General features: G+C 37.7%; 2 protein-coding genes across 2 annotated transcripts; both read left to right on the top strand.

Moving 5' to 3' along the window:
- The first annotated feature begins 2,293 nt into the window (after positions 1-2,293).
- glo1 (glyoxalase 1) lies at positions 2,294-13,251 on the top strand. The gene is made up of 6 exons (XM_088333968.1): positions 2,294-2,472; positions 7,442-7,524; positions 7,613-7,753; positions 11,565-11,632; positions 11,805-11,894; positions 12,895-13,251. Exons 1-6 carry the CDS (start codon positions 2,404-2,406, stop codon positions 12,984-12,986), a joined length of 543 nt encoding a protein of 180 aa, XP_088190094.1. The 5' UTR covers positions 2,294-2,403; the 3' UTR covers positions 12,987-13,251.
- Positions 13,252-13,362: 111 nt separating this feature from the next.
- On the top strand, positions 13,363-16,722 carry LOC148367149 (uncharacterized). Its single transcript, XM_088333970.1, has 9 exons — positions 13,363-13,450; positions 15,266-15,333; positions 15,417-15,464; positions 15,538-15,602; positions 15,716-15,753; positions 16,132-16,211; positions 16,293-16,355; positions 16,449-16,499; positions 16,567-16,722. Exons 1-9 carry the CDS (start codon positions 13,375-13,377, stop codon positions 16,618-16,620), a joined length of 543 nt encoding a protein of 180 aa, XP_088190096.1. The 5' UTR covers positions 13,363-13,374; the 3' UTR covers positions 16,621-16,722.
- Positions 16,723-17,358: the final 636 nt, after the last annotated feature.

The following is a 17,358-nucleotide window of genomic DNA, read 5'->3' on the forward strand; positions in this document are numbered from 1 at the left end:
GCCAAACTAACATAAAAGGCGACAGAAACAAAACGAAAATAAATCCAAACAGCTTGACAACATCAATCACATTATTGTGCATGTTGAGAGATTTGTCAGCTGTGGTTTTAATGTTTGAAATTAACTTTTTGCGGAGCACCAAAAGATTGTGTCTTACCGTTGGCAGCTCTTTGTAGACTGCCAAAAACCCTCCCCTTCCTGTCGCAAAGTCTAAAGCCAAACCAAACCTTACCACATACCAGCAGATGACACTGTTGGACTCATTATTGCAGGACACTCACACAGAAACTATACAAGATATTTCAGCAGGAATTTCAATAAAACAAATGTTATCTTTACACTCGTTACATAATCACTATGTTGTAAAAAAAAAAATCTTGTATAGTCTTATATATTTTCTCTTACATGTTTACCTTGGAGTGCTATATCTAATCTTGCCGCATACAATGTTTACTACGTTGTTATCAATGACAATCAAGTCAATTCAACAGTGAGGAAACCCATTCCATTGTTATTTTACTTAAAATAAAATTCACTGATGCACTGTTCAAAGCAATAGATAAAGAAATGGCACCTGGGGGTCTCTGCAGGAGCTTTAGCTCATTCTATTATAGATATGACCGCAAACAGTGGGGTAACGGGTAAACATTTTTGATAAAAAATACAAGTGGACTCAAATTATTAAATCAATCGATCCATTTTTTTACAGCTTATCTGGGGTCGGGTTGCGGGGGCTGCAGCCTCAGCAGGGAGGCCCAGACCTCCCTATCCCCAGCCACTTCAGCCAGCTCATCTGACGGGATCCCGAGGCGTTCCCAGGACTCCCTAGAGACGAGTCTTTCCAGCGTGTCCTGGGTCATTCCCGGGACCTCCTGCCGGTCGGACATTCCTGGAACTCCTTCCGAGGGAGTTGTCCAGGAAACATCCTTATCAGATGCCCGAGCCCCCTCATTTGTCTCCTCTCAATACGGAGGAGCAGCAACTCTACATCAATCATTTGAATTATTATTTGTATGCAATTTTTGTCACTTTCCAGTTTTCCCAAGTTAAATAAACTGGTGGAAATGAATTAAGTTGTTGTTTTTCTTTAAATTTTCCTTTTTTTTCTCAACACTGTGATAAACACAAGAGATTACATTTTTAGAAAGGGAAAAGACTTTAAGGAAAAAAAAAACAATTGTTTTCTAATAAAATCATACACCCCTTAATCATACTTTATTGTGAGCTTCCGAAAGGATCCCGTGCCCTCAGCGAAGGCACACTTTTCATGCCAATAATTTACCCTGAGAGAATGTTTTTTCAACCATTTGCAAACCTGTCAACCTGTACGTTTTTGCCGTACAAAGTACCTTTCCCAATGCATTTTAAGACGTGTATGACGACAAGAAAATCTGCACGAAAAAACGCAAATTTGTCAATTATGGGTACCATCCGGTATATATCGACTATCACGAAACGGCAAATCAATCAAGTCACACGAGTTTGCCGCGGTAGCCTCTATCTCGGTATCGTTTTTTTCGTAGCAAACGAAGCGAGCGTTTAATGCTACTGTGCGCATGCGTCTGCCGCTGTAGTGCGGCAGACAAAAGCGATCGAATTCTATGTAATAAGCTTATTAAAACAATAAAGCTATTGTCGGAAACGCAGCAGAATGCGCGTTCACGCGAGGGGCGAGGATTTTGCAGGGGAGTCGAAATTAGGCACTACACATTAATGGTTGATATTGTGGTTTGGTTTACAAAATAAAAATGCCAACTCATTTTTTCCTCCAAAAATATCTTATTTACAAATTAAAATTTAAAGTGTCATTAATTGGTATTTTAGTTACGCTGATAACAATTGTTCCTGATTTTTTATTTTTTTATTTTATTATTAAGAATATGTAGAGAATTATATAACGAAATAAAAATATAACATGTTAAACTACACAAATAGTTTGAAAAAAATGGTGTGAGATTATTTTGTATTTTGAAAGGAAAAATACGACAGTTTGTAAGGGCATGGAGCCGTGGAGGTTGACAGGTATGCATTTGCCCATCCCTAGCTAAAATGAGTTCGACGCACCTGAATAAGTGATATGAAGTAGTTTTTTTTTTATTTCTGTCATAAAACAAGTATGAATATATTGAACAAAATAATTCACTGTATCTATTTCGAATGGCCTGGAGAGGGTTGGGCGCCACCAGGCTGTACTTGCCCAAGACACCACAACGAGTTGTCATAATAGGCGGAGTCATGAAGACTTGACAGTTAAACAACCAATCAGAGTCGAGCTAGTGCCTTTTACTTCACTCCAATACGCCTTTGCCGGAAGGTAACCGAGTTGGAGCCGAACGTTGACGATCTTCACCGAACTCATTTTAACATGTTATCCAGATACTAACCTAAATTATCCGAGACAAAATGAGCGATCGGGGTTTATCGGACGAGCTGGTGGCGGCGGCGTGCAAAGATGGAGACCCAATAACCAAGGTAAGGTTAGTTAATTAGTCTTGGATAAGTTTGGGGTGAGCATACCAAATAAGCTAGTTCCGAGCGATTGCATGGGTTGCGTCCATTAATCGGACACGGTCATGTGTGAGTCGTGAGGTTTTTTGGGGGGGGGGAAACTTTTCTCTTCGTATTTAAAAATCAAACATTTTTGAAAGCAATGGTTGCAAGTTATCGTTGTAGCGCAATAAATGGGCTTGGACACAATTTTGGGTGAGTTAGCAATATGAAGCTATCTTGAGTGACAGATTAGTTCAGTGGTTCCCAACCTTTTATGAGAACGAGGCACACTTATTTTCTATAAAAACATCTCAAAGCTCATTTTAAGATGTTTCAAAATGATTCACTGTCACCAGTTTAACGTTTTTTAGCTTCAATAATCATGTTGCGTAAATTGACAGTGTAAAGTTTCTATAAAACTAACCAAACATAATACTTAAAACAAGCAAAAACTCTGCCAGTGGCACATATTTTTAACTAAGTTTTAACTTTTTCCAATTTTTGTTATCCTGTAAAATAGAAATATAAGTAAAATCAGAAAAAAATATGTGAGAAGTTTATTCATTTTATTTATTGTATTCATATTATCTTTTTGCAGTTCAATCTTAAACATCAAACAAAATAAGTAAATAAATATAATTCCCTGTACTACCTCATTACCTAATTAGTACATAAAAATTTCTAGTCTGCTGCCATCTACTAATGGATGAGTGTTTCAGTTAGCTGTCTTGTCACTGGAAGAAAGCAAAGATAATCAACAATGGCATGCTTTTTTACAAAGACAAAATTTAGCAAATATCTGCGGCACACTTGAAAATGTCTCACAGCACACTAGTGTGCCCCGGCACGCTGGTTGAAAAACACTGTATTAGTTTACCTACCATTTGCTACCTTCCAGAAGAGAATGCAACCTATTTTTTCCCAATTCATATAGGTGAAAATGTGTAAATAAGCCACTTTATAACAAATGCCCTCAATTTTTAATATAAAAAAAGTTCCTCCATGTAATCCCTAATTAGAATTGTCTTCATTGATATTGATCTCAACGTAGTGAACTTTATTTACAAGGTTAAATGTTTCACTCCAGGATAAACATATAATAAAGTACTTTAAAAACGATCATAAAGATGATTTGGATAAGGCCGTTAAAAGCTTCTGCTCCAGTCTATTTCTGGACCCATGTTTGTACAGCCATTTTTGCAACTATTTTTTCTTTTAATCGTGGTAATGAGTGGTTGATGTTGTATTTTTGTGCTGTGCCAAAATATAAAGCCACAAAATAATGCAGTGACGTTAGTGGCAACATTTGCGAAATATAAGATTACATTTCACTGTCATGTGTGCTTGTTTGAGATGGCCTGAGGGATAAACGGTCTCAAAGCCTCTCAAGAGATCTCTATTGCCTGCCAGAAGGAAGGAAGTCAAAGAGGTAGTGGCCGGGATGACTCCTCTTAAATGTTTTCAGCCCTACAGTAGTGCATTGTCCTCTAGTCTTGGCAAAGAATAATTAATGATTATTTGGGCTGTGTTGATTACTCTGCAAGGGTCATTTTGTTTGTAGCCATGCTACTATTATACCACATGTGATACCATTATAATCTCCGTTGTGGCTCTGTTGAAGGACAATAGCTGCTTGTGTTCCAGGATTTTTTCCTGAGCACTCTGTAAAAATGGAGCTGCTGCTTCGCCTTCCCTACCACAGCTCTGGTGATAACAGACCTGAAGAAGTTACAAAAAATTCATCACTTTGCATGATACAGTGTAAACACGTCATGAAAGAATTTCTGGAGATTCTTTCGTCTCTCCTGCCCACCTCTTCTTGGTCTGTCAAGACTAAGAATGTTTGCACAGTCTGTTGCCATTCATTCAGAATGACAGCAAAGTGTTCAGCATTCTAGTGCGAGCTTCAATTTTGGATCCGCGCACTGCGACTTGAAAAGATCCTTTTAAGTCTCACAATTCTGCTAGCTTTACAAAAATGTAATTAAATGTAGCCCTGAAGTTTGACAGAATGTAATTGAAAAATGTCACACATCTTGATGTTTTTGACTCAATGTTATTTAATTGGGATCTATTTTTGAATCCCTAACCAACTTGATTCTGGTAACATGATTTTTTTTTCCTGTAATGGCACCACAGTCTTCCTTTTTAAGTATTTTTTTTAATATTGAATGTTATTTTATCATTGGTTAACTAGGGTCCTGATCTTATTTTGTTATAGGTCTGATATTAGCGAATAACCAAATCACATTTTCTTTTCTCAAATAGTCACAATTAAAATGTATAGGAGAATTTATATTCATATTTTGTTTTTACTCTAATTTTTGCACAAAGTCATTGTATTCTTAACCTTGCACTATTTTTCGGATTCACTCACAACTTAAGCCAGTCTACCAGGCTTACCTTCTGCTATGTTTCTTTCTATTATTGCACGTTTATCCTGTCAAGGAGTCCTGTGTCCAATGTCATTGTAAACAATGTTCACTTTGTTGTCATAAACTATATTTTTCTTGATTTGAATTTGAGAGGAAACCCACTGTATGGCCACTCTACTCTTATTTAAAGATTAATTTTCATGAAAATAAAATTGACATATTCCCAAAAAATAATGTTCGCAATTTGCAACACTGAAAATTTTGTCGCACGAGTTTCTAATGTTGAACTTTATTTGTATTAATTTCTTTTTAATTTATGGATCGTGCTCTTTAATATTATTATTTACAACATTTTTGTAACACATTAAAATGGACTTTGTTGCGTGCTGGTTTTACTTTCTTCTGATAACTAGATAAATGGTCTGCATTCATATAGCACTTTTTAAGTCATTGAAGACCTCCCAAAGCGCTTTACAATGTGCTTCACACTTACTCATTCATACACACTCACACACCAATAGCGGCATCAGCCATGCAAGGCAATGACCTGCTTATCGGGGGCATTAGGGATTCCGTGTTTTGCCCGAATACACTTCCCCATATAACACGAAGGAGCCGGGAATGGATCCTGCAACCTCTTGACCCCAAGACGAGCGGTTTACCTCCTGAACAATATATAACCTATTTTAGAACTTTATGGTAAGTGTTACATCAATGTGTATCTTATAAATCTCTTCTCAGCTGTTTAGTTTTATCCCAATTTAGACTGGTTACCTAGAGGCACACAGGTAGGAATGATTCTTAGTTCCATGTGATCACTCACACAGAGATGTCATTTGACCGGATGCCATTTTTTACAGTCTGGTGTCAAAATGTGATACTATGTTCACCTACTAATTTGAACTTGTCCTTTTTATAAATGACCCAATGACTCAAAAGAAGTAAAAATGTACAAAACTCAATTCCAATGAAGTTGGGAAAGTGTGTTAATTGCAAATAAAAATTGATCCAAGTTAATTGCAAATTCTTTTCAACCCATATTTAAATAAATGCACAGCAAAGACAACATATTTATTGTCTTCACTCATAAACTTTATTGTTTTGGGAGAAAATCATCAACTCTGTAATTTGATGACAGCAACACGTGCCATAATAGTTGGGACAGGTGTCAATAACTACTCAGAAAGTGGATGAATGGAAATCAACCAACTATTTGCAGGTGAACAGATGAATTAGCAACAGGTGAGAGTTGTTACTGGGTATAAAAAAGGGAGACCCGAACAAGCTAAGTCATTCACATGCAAGGATGGGGCGAGGTTCACCTCTTTGTGAACAACTGCGTGAGCAAATTGTTGAACAGTTTAAAAACAACATTCCTCAAAGTACAATTGCAAGGAATTTAGGGATATCATCATCTACAGTCCATAATATTGTGAAAAGGTTCAGGGAATCTGGAGAAATCACTGTGCGTAAACGGCATGGCCGTAAACCATTATTGAATGCCCGTGACCTTCGAGCCCTCAAGCGGTACTGCATTAAGAACCGACATCAATGTGTAAAGGACATCACCACATGGGCTCAGGAACACTTTGGAAAACCACTGTCAGTCAATACAGTTCGACGCTATATCCGTAAGTGTGGGTTAAAACTTTATGTTGCAAAGCGTAAGCCATTCATCAACAACATCCAGAAACGCCGCAGGGTTCTCTGGGCCCGAGCCCATCTAAAATGGACTGATACAAAGTGGAAAAGTGTTCTGTGGTCTGATGAGTCAGTTTTCCAAATTGTGTTTGGAAATTGTGGACGTCGTGTCCTCCGGTCCAAAGAAGAACAGAACCACCCAGACTGTTATGCACGCAAAGTGCAAAAGCCAGCATCTGTGATGGTATGGGGGTGCATGAGTGGCCAAGGAATGGGTAACCTGCACATCTGTGAAGGCACCATTAATGCAGAAAAGTACATTCAGGTTTTGGAACAAAGTATGTTGCCATCCAAACAGAATCTTTACCATGGGCGCCCTTGCTTCTTCCAGCAGGATAATGCCAAGCCACACACTGCACGTCTCACGACAGCGTGGCTTCGTAGTAAGAGGGTGCGGGTGCTTGACTGGCCTGCCTGCAGTCCTGACCTGTCTCCCATTGAAAATGTGTGGCGCATTATAAAGCGCAGAATAAGACAAAGGAGACCCCGGACTGTTGAACAGCTGAAGCTGTACATAAAGCAAGAATGGGAAAGGATTCCACTATCAACGATTCAACAACTAGTCTCCTCACTTCCTAAACGTTTATTGAGTGTTATTAAAAGGAAAGGTGATGTAACACAATGGTGAAAAAGCCCCTTTCCCAACTACTTTGGCACTTGTTGCAATTATAAAATTCTAAGTTTATCATTATTTGCTTATGGAAATAAAGTTTATGAGTTTGAACATGGATAATCTTGTCTTTGTGGTGTATTCATTTAAATATGGGTTAGAAAAGGTTTGCAAGTCATTCTATTCTAATTTTACTGACATTTTAAACTTTTTCCCAACTTCAATGGAATTGACTTTTGTATATATGTGTGTCTATTTTGTGTAGGACTTCATGATGCAGCAGACGATGCTACGAGTGAAAGATCCGGGGAAATCCTTGGATTTTTACACCAGGATTCTTGGCATGACGTAAATATTTAAACCACAAACTGGGTTGATTTTATGTTGTTCAGTCGCATATATTGTTTGTGTTTTTGTGCAATTCCCACCTCCCCAGTCTGCTTCAAAGGTTCGACTTCCCCTCCATGCACTTTTCCCTCTTCTTCCTTGGCTACGAAGACAAGAACGAGATCCCTGCCGACGTGAATGAGAGGACGCCTTGGACCTTTTCGCGCCGGGCCACCATCGAGTTGACGCAGTAAGCTTCTCAGTCATTGAACCATTTTAGAATAGAATAGAATAAAATGATCTTTATTGTCATTGATCACAACTTAATGTACATTGTTAAAAACAAGAATAGACATGGCACTCCAAAATACACATGTTACTTGAAGACTTTAAATACAAAAATAAGATTAAAAAAATATGAGTATAGATGGTTAGATTTAAAAGGTAGTGCTTATAGAATCGCTTGGTTTTAAGTGCACAAGAAAATAGTGCAGTGACCTTTCCAGTTTCTGTAGAATTTTTCAATAAAGAACAAGATGTAAATATCCATTTTTACATATGTCGGTCAACAATGCTGTTGTTTAAGTAGAATTATATTCAATAAACAACTCGGCTCTACCAAATACTAAGAAATATCTGTAGTTTACCACACCAGTTTATAGCAAATTACCATATATTCCGGACTATAAGGCGCACCTGACTCTAAGGTACATGAAATGAAAACTACTGGGTTGCATTAAAAAGTTAAAAACATATTTCTCAAAACATAACTATTAGATTTAATTTCACAACTAAATTGACTTGATCGGTTCATAAGTGGTTATCACATGTAGAAGTATGACATTGAATATTTAGGCATTTCTGATTTTATTTTACTTTATTTCTGGTCTATAAGATGCACCTAAAAAGGGTGCACCCTCAAAATATTCCTCTGAGAGGTTTTTATTCATATATAAGGCGCAACTGGCTATAAGGTGCATGAAATGAATACTGCAAGGTTGCATTAAAAAAAAAACATTTACAAAAATGATAACTTATTTCATAAAACATAAATATTTGAAAATCTGATTTCACAACTAAACTACGATATTTTGTTCATAAATGAATATCATATGTAGAAGCATGTCATTGTATAGTAAGGCATTTATGATTTTATTTACCATATTTCCGCTCTATTAGGTGCACTGTCAACATTTCTAGCAATTTTTTGTTTTTTCACGTGAATTTTAAAGTCCAGAAAATGCTGTACTAAATGGGCATTTTTATAAAAACTACAAAAATTGGAAAAAAACCAATCTGAATTGTTGTGTAGAAAAGATTTATTTTATACAAATACTTTAATTGTTACAAATCTGAAGCGGCTATATTTATTCCAAATGTGTACAATCAAATTATAATGTTTGAGCCTTTATTTTTTTTTAGGTGATTACAGCATCAAAAAAGCACTTTCAACCTAAAAAAAGGCTCTCCCACACGGTACTAAGAAAAAATAAAATAAAATCTGAAAATTTTCTTTTGCCATTCTGAAATATGATTTTCAATATCGGGCAGTTCTGACATCAATCAATGTGTGTGTTTTGAATAAATTGCTAATTTTACTGTTAAATAAATAAACCACGGATTGATGTGGCGACTTTCATAAACTATGTTTTAATTGAGTTTTTCCGCACTATAAGGCGCACCTAAAAGCCTTTATTTTTTTCAAAAGCTGACCATGCGCCTTATAATACAGTGCGCCCTATATATGGATCAATATTAAGTCGCAAAGTCTTGCAACTAAGGCAGGCAGCCGCCGACTAGATTTTCCCCCGAAGGCGAAGTAGTCCACGGTGCATGCTGGGATTTATATACCGGCGTTTCATTTCCTAACCAATGTGTTAATCATCATTTGAATCAGTCACTATTGGCTAAAGTTATTCGGAGGTAAAGGGGGCGGATCTTTTTATCATTTACAGGCTCGCATAGGCTAAAGAGGCGAAACAAAGGCTGCAATTGGCCGCAAAACATGAATGTGAATCACACGTTGGGTTGCACTACGGCATAGAGAAAACATTTTTTACTATTCTGTATTTGTAAATATTTTACTCTCCTGGATTTACTACACTCACGGTTGTAAGAAGACCATGGTTACGTATCATTATTGAACATGATGGCTGCAAGAGAACTTAGGTGAGCTATGCGGCTTTATATTTTCCCGGTATCTTGTTTTAGAACGATCTTGATGTTTCTGTGATGAGTCTATTTTTAAACTAAATTCAATTCAAAGTGTTTATTGTCAAATGAACAGTAAAGAACCCCGTTTCCCTGCACAATAAAATTCTTACTTTGCTGTCCACACAGTTGCCAGCAAAAAATAAAATGGAAACTAAGAAATGTTTGGCATTTCTTGAATCCCAAGACTTTAACCTTCCGAATGATATTTGGAACGATGCATTTGAGTGATTGGTGTTATTGTACAGACACCGTTTCCGTACATGTCTGAGACACGTATTTGCTTCTTTGCAAGCTTTCGGAATGATAAGGGGGTAATAAGTTTGACTGAACTATCTGACTGTTTTGTCGACATTCCCATTATAGCACCTTATAATCCGGTGCGCCTTATGTATGGAAAATATAGGACCAAAAACTATTTTTGGGGGGTGCGCCCTATAACCTGGTGCGCCTTTTAGTGCGGAAAATACGGTACAGTGGAACCTCGGTTCTCGACCATAATCCGTTCCAGAACCCTGTTCGAAAACCGATTTGGTCGATCACGGAAAATCGTTTTTCCCATTAAAAGTAATGTAAAATTGTTTTAATCCGTTCCAACACCCTGAATGTTTAACATGAAGCTAACCCAGGCTAATCGTACATTCGCGTTAGCGTAATCTTCCGTACGAAAGATTACGCTAACATGAACGTGTAAAAATAAAACAATCAGGTAGTTTACACGTCATTTAGCACCTGGGTCTCCACAACAAGTAGCTAGCGCTTCATTGGAAAGGGACCTCCCTTCCAACACCCTGAATGTTTTACGTAAACAAAGCTAACCCAGGCTAAGCGTACGTTCGCGTTATCGTAATCTTCCGTACGAAAGATTACGCTAACATGAACGTGTAAAAATAAAAAAATCAGGTCGTTTACACGTCATTTAGCACCCGGGTCTCCACAACAAGTGGTGAGCGGTTAAAGGATAAAGAAAAGATTTATGAATAGGATTTCTTACCTTTGTGGTGATCTGCAGAAGCCATGCTCTATTCCCTCGAAAGAAGGGAAACTCGCACATCTTCATATTTTGCTATTATCTCTTTCTTAAATGCAATAGTTGTACGCACTACTCTTCTTTTTTCACCTGTAGCAACTTTGCTGCTTGCACCGACCTTCTTCCGAGGCCTAATTAGGGGTTAAAACACTCCGTTCACCGATATTGAAAACGAAAGCAAAAAGAAGTGCGCGGTCACGTGACAACAGTTCTTCACGAGGGGTGGGGGCAATCTACACCCGTACGCCGCTCAACATCGCCCCTAGCGTACCGGCGTTCGAACTCCGATTTTTTTGAACGAAAAGCAAAGCAAGAATTTCTCAATTTTTAGTCGAACCGATTTGTTCGAACTGAGAGGCGTTCGAAAACAGAGGTTCCACTGTACTTATAAGTTTAGTACTAAATCGACTTGGTGCCCCCTTTTGGAAACCAAGGGAATTACATTTTACCCACTTTATTTACCTACCTTGATTTTAAATGAGATAAATACGCTACATTGGCAAGCTATTTTTCAGTTTCCTTGTGGTTGTGCAGGGTGGTGTTGTCTCTGAGCCTGTTAGTCTTCGTTTTAAGGGAGCTGTAGCATCTGCCAGAGGGCAACAGGTCAAAGAGGTGTTGGACACGGTGAGATGAGTCCTAAATATTGTTGTTGCGAGTCGATAATGTGCCCCTGATTCGGTAGGGAGCAGCGATTATTCTGGGATGTGTTGATGACAGTCTGTAAGGTTCTCCTGTCTGCTAACATGTTTACTGTAAATCATTTTGAGGTTTCAAGCTGAGTTCTCAAATCTTAATTACATACTGCCTATTTTTCTTCCAGTAATTGGGGTTCAGAGTCTGATGAGAACCAGTCGTACCACAACGGAAACTCTGATCCGCGTGGCTTTGGTAAGTTTAATGATTGGAATTATTACATTTCCTGGCAAAGGTTGTGTAAGGTGGACTTTTTTGACTGCATCGGTTGCCTAGAAGCAAAAAACTGTCAATATTTTATAATAAAATGATATGTGCAGACTAACACTATAAGACTGTTATTTGTTGTCAACGCTACTCTTGACAGGCCACATCGGTATCGCAGTACCAGATGTCAACAAGGCCTGCAAGATTTTTGAAGAGCAAGGTGTCACCTTTGTCAAGAAACCAGACGACGGTGAGGCTTGGTTTTAAAGCCCCCAGTGTGTATTATATAGCAACCCTCTTGTTGTGAAATACTTACCTCATTTATTTCAAACACAATATATACAAATATTAAGCAAAAATGCTGATGTGTATGAGATTTTACATGTTACCCACTAAGTTACAGGCTAAAGCTCATCGCTAGCTGCTATTGTTATTGTTAGCTACTCCATGTACATTAAGCGTTGCTTAGTTCCTTGATTTCAGCATATGGCCTTTTTTCCACAGTTAACTTCTCTAGTCATGTCGCTGCAGGCTATGGCTCATCACTAGCCGCTATTGTTATTGTTAAATGCTCCTGCTTCGTCTTTGAGTGTCATTCTCCTCATGCAAATGAACGTCACTGAGTCCCATTATTCCGGCATCTAGACTTTTCCCCAATGTTTCATTCACTAGCCACTCGAGTTCGCTACTTCGCTGGAGGTTATGACTTGCCACTAGTTGATAGTGTTCTTATTAGCTGCTGCGTCTTCTTCATCCTTGAGTGTCACTTGGCTTGTACAGCTACTCATGCAAGCAAATGTCTGTGACTCCGGCGTCTGGACTTTTTTACCCACTGTTTCTTTCTCTAGACACTCGTGTTGGCCACTTGGCTGCATGTTATGGCTGGCCATTAGCCGCTATTGTTATGGTTAACTGCTCCTGCGGTCTTTCAGTGTCACTTGCCTTCTGCAACTAAACGTTGCCTAGTTAAATGATTCTGTGTCTCAAAGTCTGACGAATTCTGTTTTGCACTTGGAATTTATTGCGTGGCCTTTTTATTAGCTTCTCTCCCTAGCCACCAAAGTTAGCCACTTACACCAGGTCTGAGCAGGTGTATGCGGCTTGCTCTGCCCTTTATTGTCGCTCGGTGGTGTCATTTTCAAATGCATATAATTTAGCGCCATCCTAAGGACAGTCACTTGTTTCCCTATCTTTTTTGTACTTTGACAAACAGGGATTTAATTTGTGTTCTTGTGTTTTTTCCTTTCCAGGTAAGATGAAAGGACTGGCCTTCATCCAGGATCCTGATGGATATTGGATCGAGATCCTGAGTCCCAACAATATGATTTCCATTACCTCTTAAGAAATAATAATGCAAGCAGAGCTTGGTGCTTGTGGGTGGATCTTGGTTGTTCAGCCAGTGTGGCAAAAAAATAAAATAAATCAAAGAGTCAAGTTGGAGAACTTCACAAGGCTCCATAATGGGACATTTAGAATAAATACACAGTTTAATTTGTTTTTTTTGGAATTCACTTTAACTTGTGTGAAAGTATGATATAATGCTGTTGGTAATAAATGTGAGAACATTTGTCCTTTGGTGCTTTTCAAAAATAAACTGTAAAACTGCATTGCTCATGTTTTTCATTCCAAAACACAAGAGTCGTCTTATTTTGAAAATCACTGGCCGGATAGAAGGTTTACTTTTTCATAACTGGCCTAAGGTCATTCTTGACCCGAAAGCGTCGTGAAAAATGGCTGAAATTAGTAACGACTTCCCCACGAGTGTTATCAAGGTTTGGGTCGCGCTCAGAAGACTCGACAAAAACGGTTTGTTTTGCTTCAACTGTCACAAACATTTTGTTACATTTTGTGCGTGGCTGTAGTCATGGAAACCATGATTTGGATTTAGTCTAAAAGCTTTGTCTCTATCTACAATAAAAAAGCAACTCATTAATACTATGTAGGAACAAAATGGAATGTAAAATGTTATTCTGATCATCTTCAGCGAGTGGCGCATTTCTCAATTTCAGAAATTGAACAGCTGCATTTGGCTGTCAAATGAACTAGTCGAACCGGAAGCGTGCTTCATCCCGCTCAAGAAGCTTTGATTTGTTCGAAAATGAAAGAAGCGAAGACATGTCAGAAATATATACATTTTAGGAGATTTTTTAAACTACAAAACTACCGTGGTAACTAAGGAGGAGAGAAGTCTTTCATTCGTGTAATTATTATGCTGCTGCTGTTAAATTACGATATAGCGCTCAATAACATTTTCTCTTGGTTCTTTTCAAAATAAACTAATTACGCCGCTCTATTTCATAGACATGTATATGGCATTGTTTCCCGTGTGACTGAATTCAAGATCTTCTTTTGAAATTCAAAAAGGAATGGGATAAATAACTTTTTTTCAGCTTGATCATCCCTAACCCGAAACCGTCGCGGAACATAATGACAAATAATTTCTGAAAATCATCTTAAATCAACCAGTTGCTAAATTCGCCTCACGACAAATGTAAAATCACTTTAAGCTGAGTGGATCATTTATGGTAGGGTTTATAATGAACATCATTCACTTTTGCTCAATAAATATGAACATTAAAAATTGTTGCACATATGTCAAAATACAACTGATTTTGCAGTCATAACATTGTATGACAACACAGCGTTGTAAAATTACATTTTCAAAAATGCTTTTTTTGACTTTATTTCCATTAATATCGTCATTGGGTGCAATTGTTCGAATTCCCAATTATTCTGAGTGGGCCAATTGTTTAAAAGCCAGGCCCACAGGTGCAGAACTTGCACAACTTTTCACAGTCTGCAAAACTACACTTTTTAAACCTTGGACTGAATTCTGGATCCATTATAAATAAGTAAGTATACTAATGTTCTTATAAAACTTTACACAAATATTATTGTTTGCAAACATTTCATTTTCATCTCCAAAGGCCTCCTATAACAGACTAAGTGATTAAAAATCTTTCTTTCATTTTTTTCTTATCTGGGTCTTATAGGATTAACATTTTTTCAAAAAGGGACAAATTATAAGCAGATACTTAGAATTAATTTTGGAGGATTATTATTTAATTCTTATATATTTTTAAGTATGGTTATCCCATGTTGGTTGGCTAAAATGTTATGTTTTTTTTTTTAATGCTTTACTTACATTTCTGCATGTATCGTAATTCGTACAGGGGTCGGCAATGTGAGTAGTCCCCGGGTCTGAAATTAGATCACCAGTGATGATTCATGAAGATTTTCTAGCAAAACTGATTTCTAACTGGCATGAAAAATAATGGACATGATCAGTGTTTTTAAATACATGATCAACTCATCACAACATTTCTTTTTTTTTCCAAATTAGCCTATAATTTATGTATGTGAATCATTCACTGTCCTGATACAAGGCAGGTATTTTAGTGGGTGAATGAGTCTATATTAACCCTACTTCTAACAATTACAACCTGATAACACAGTAGCAACATAATAATAGCATATTAAGTTGTTAATTGGGACTGGTATGTAGCCCTTTTGGGCATCTGTCAGCTTCTCTCAGCATCTCTCAACTTCAAAAAGGTTGTTGATCAATAACTCATTCTAATTAAAAGCTATAATCTTGGTAACAGACGATGTACGTTGCAGATGACAGAGTTGTGGCTCTTCGCGAGGTGTCGATTCCTCAAGAGTCCGACACGTCCTCCACCGTGAAGGTGCTCCATCACTTTACTCTGCTTCCCTCACATTAACACACATTAACAAGTAGATCTCACTCTCCTGTCTTCATCCTTTTCAGATCATCGCAACCTCCTTTGGCCTGAACTCGTCAGATGTTGTATTCAAGGCAAGCGATGCAAAAAAAAATACAACTACAATCTAACGTTTTCAAACAGTAAGCTCTTTGCCTGCATCTCCAGATTCGAAACCAGCGTGGATGCCTCATCCCTCTCAATAGTTCCATCCCTGAAAACAGCAAGCACATGTAAGAATTTGTTTTGTATTGATTCACGTAAAATTATGAATTACTATTTGCGTCTGTATTTAATGTTAATCACTTTTTCTCCTCTCTCTGATGCTGTTTTTCTTCTTTCACAGGCCCTACTTGCTGGATGTGGTTAAGATCTTCCAGCATGGTAATCTCATATGAGACATATTGTCTGTCTGTCTCTGTCTGTCCGTTCGTCCTTCTATGTACTTACTGTGTCTGACAGTCTGCCTGTTTACTTGCCCTTTTGTCAGCCCTGCTTTTTTTCTTTCTTTCTTGCTTTCTCTCTTGTTTTTTTTTCCGTGTCTACTTTGTTTGTATCTTTCATTCTTTCTTTTTTTCTTGACAGCATTCTTTCTTGTTTTTTCTCTTTCTTTCATTCTGTCTTATTTGTTATCTCTCTTTACTGCTTTCCTTTTTTCTTCTTTAATTCATTATTTCTTTCTTGCTCTTTCTTTCTTGTTCTCTTTCCTTCTTTCTACATGTATTTATATATTAATTAATTTATTTATTTATTCATTTACAGTTCGCCCAAATCCTAAAAGTATTCCCATGACAGTGATCAATAAAAGCATGACAAGCAGACTGCAATCCGTCAACAAGAGGGTTTGTGGCTACAAGAAATAAGATGAAAAACAATTTGAAATATAAGGTTTGAAAAAAACATTTTATCCATATTTATTAAAGATTCAGAGACTTGAGGAGCTTCTGCCTCAAATAAACATGAGACGTGATGAAAAACTCAGCCAGGTAAAAATATAAAGCGACCTACCATAGAAAGCTCATTTTTATTTTAATATTGTCATTTTAATCATGTGTTTGTCTTGCTCTATTTGCTTTCAGGAGATTGAATGTCTGAACCAAAAGTTGATGTTTCTCCAAAAGAGAATGCAGGTGAGCGAAGATCGTTTCACAGGAGATGCTTGAATAAGTAAAGTGGCTCAATAGGTGTGTTTAACAGGTGGCAGACTCACTCTCATGGAAGGGAAAACTGGACCGGCCGCCTCTGTGGTGAAGCGTCCACAGACACCTGTCAATCAAGTCGATGACAGCTCAGTTTACTGTATACGGTAATTTGAATGGTTAAATAAAGATGGTAGGCATGTTTGGTATTGCACGCAGTATTTTGAGTGGTGTAAATAAAGTTACAATATGGTTTCAAATGGCTAGTGTAGCGCATTCAACGTCGGGTCAGAATTCCATTTTGCAATGTCAAATAAAATGATGAGACAATGTCAGAACATGTGAACTGAATGGTTGGTTGGTTGGATAATTTGATCCCTTAACACCTAGGGTCGTAAGGGAACCATTTCCTGTGGTGTGTCTTGGGCAAGTACAGCCTCATAGTGCCCATCCCTCCCCAGGGCAACATATGTCTCATTCGGTCTTGAACCGGGGACCTTTCGCACGCTAGGCGAATCTACTAAGCTTTAATTCAATTATTCACTGAGTGATGTTGCACTTTTTCCTCCAGGCTAACAAACGTCACATTATATTTTGGTGAACTCCTTTATCAATTCCTGTCACCAATCATCTAAAAAGAAAATAAACTAACAACTATTACTTTCTGAAGGCATTGAACGATTAATAAAGATACCGACGCAGCACACAAGTGCCCATTCTACCGAGACAGCAGTACTCTTTGATTGTAAACGAGTAGGTGTACTCTAAACAATAATCACGCTATTACCTAGCGGTCAAAACGAAAATTACATCTACTACAGAACATTACAAGGGCAGAGCTAAGACCGTT

The sequence above is a fragment of the Urocampus carinirostris genome, chromosome 4 (genome assembly GCF_059441175.1).
Source record: "Urocampus carinirostris isolate Australia breed hairy pipefish chromosome 4, RoL_Ucar_1.0, whole genome shotgun sequence".
Taxonomy (NCBI): Eukaryota; Metazoa; Chordata; class Actinopteri; order Syngnathiformes; family Syngnathidae; genus Urocampus; species Urocampus carinirostris.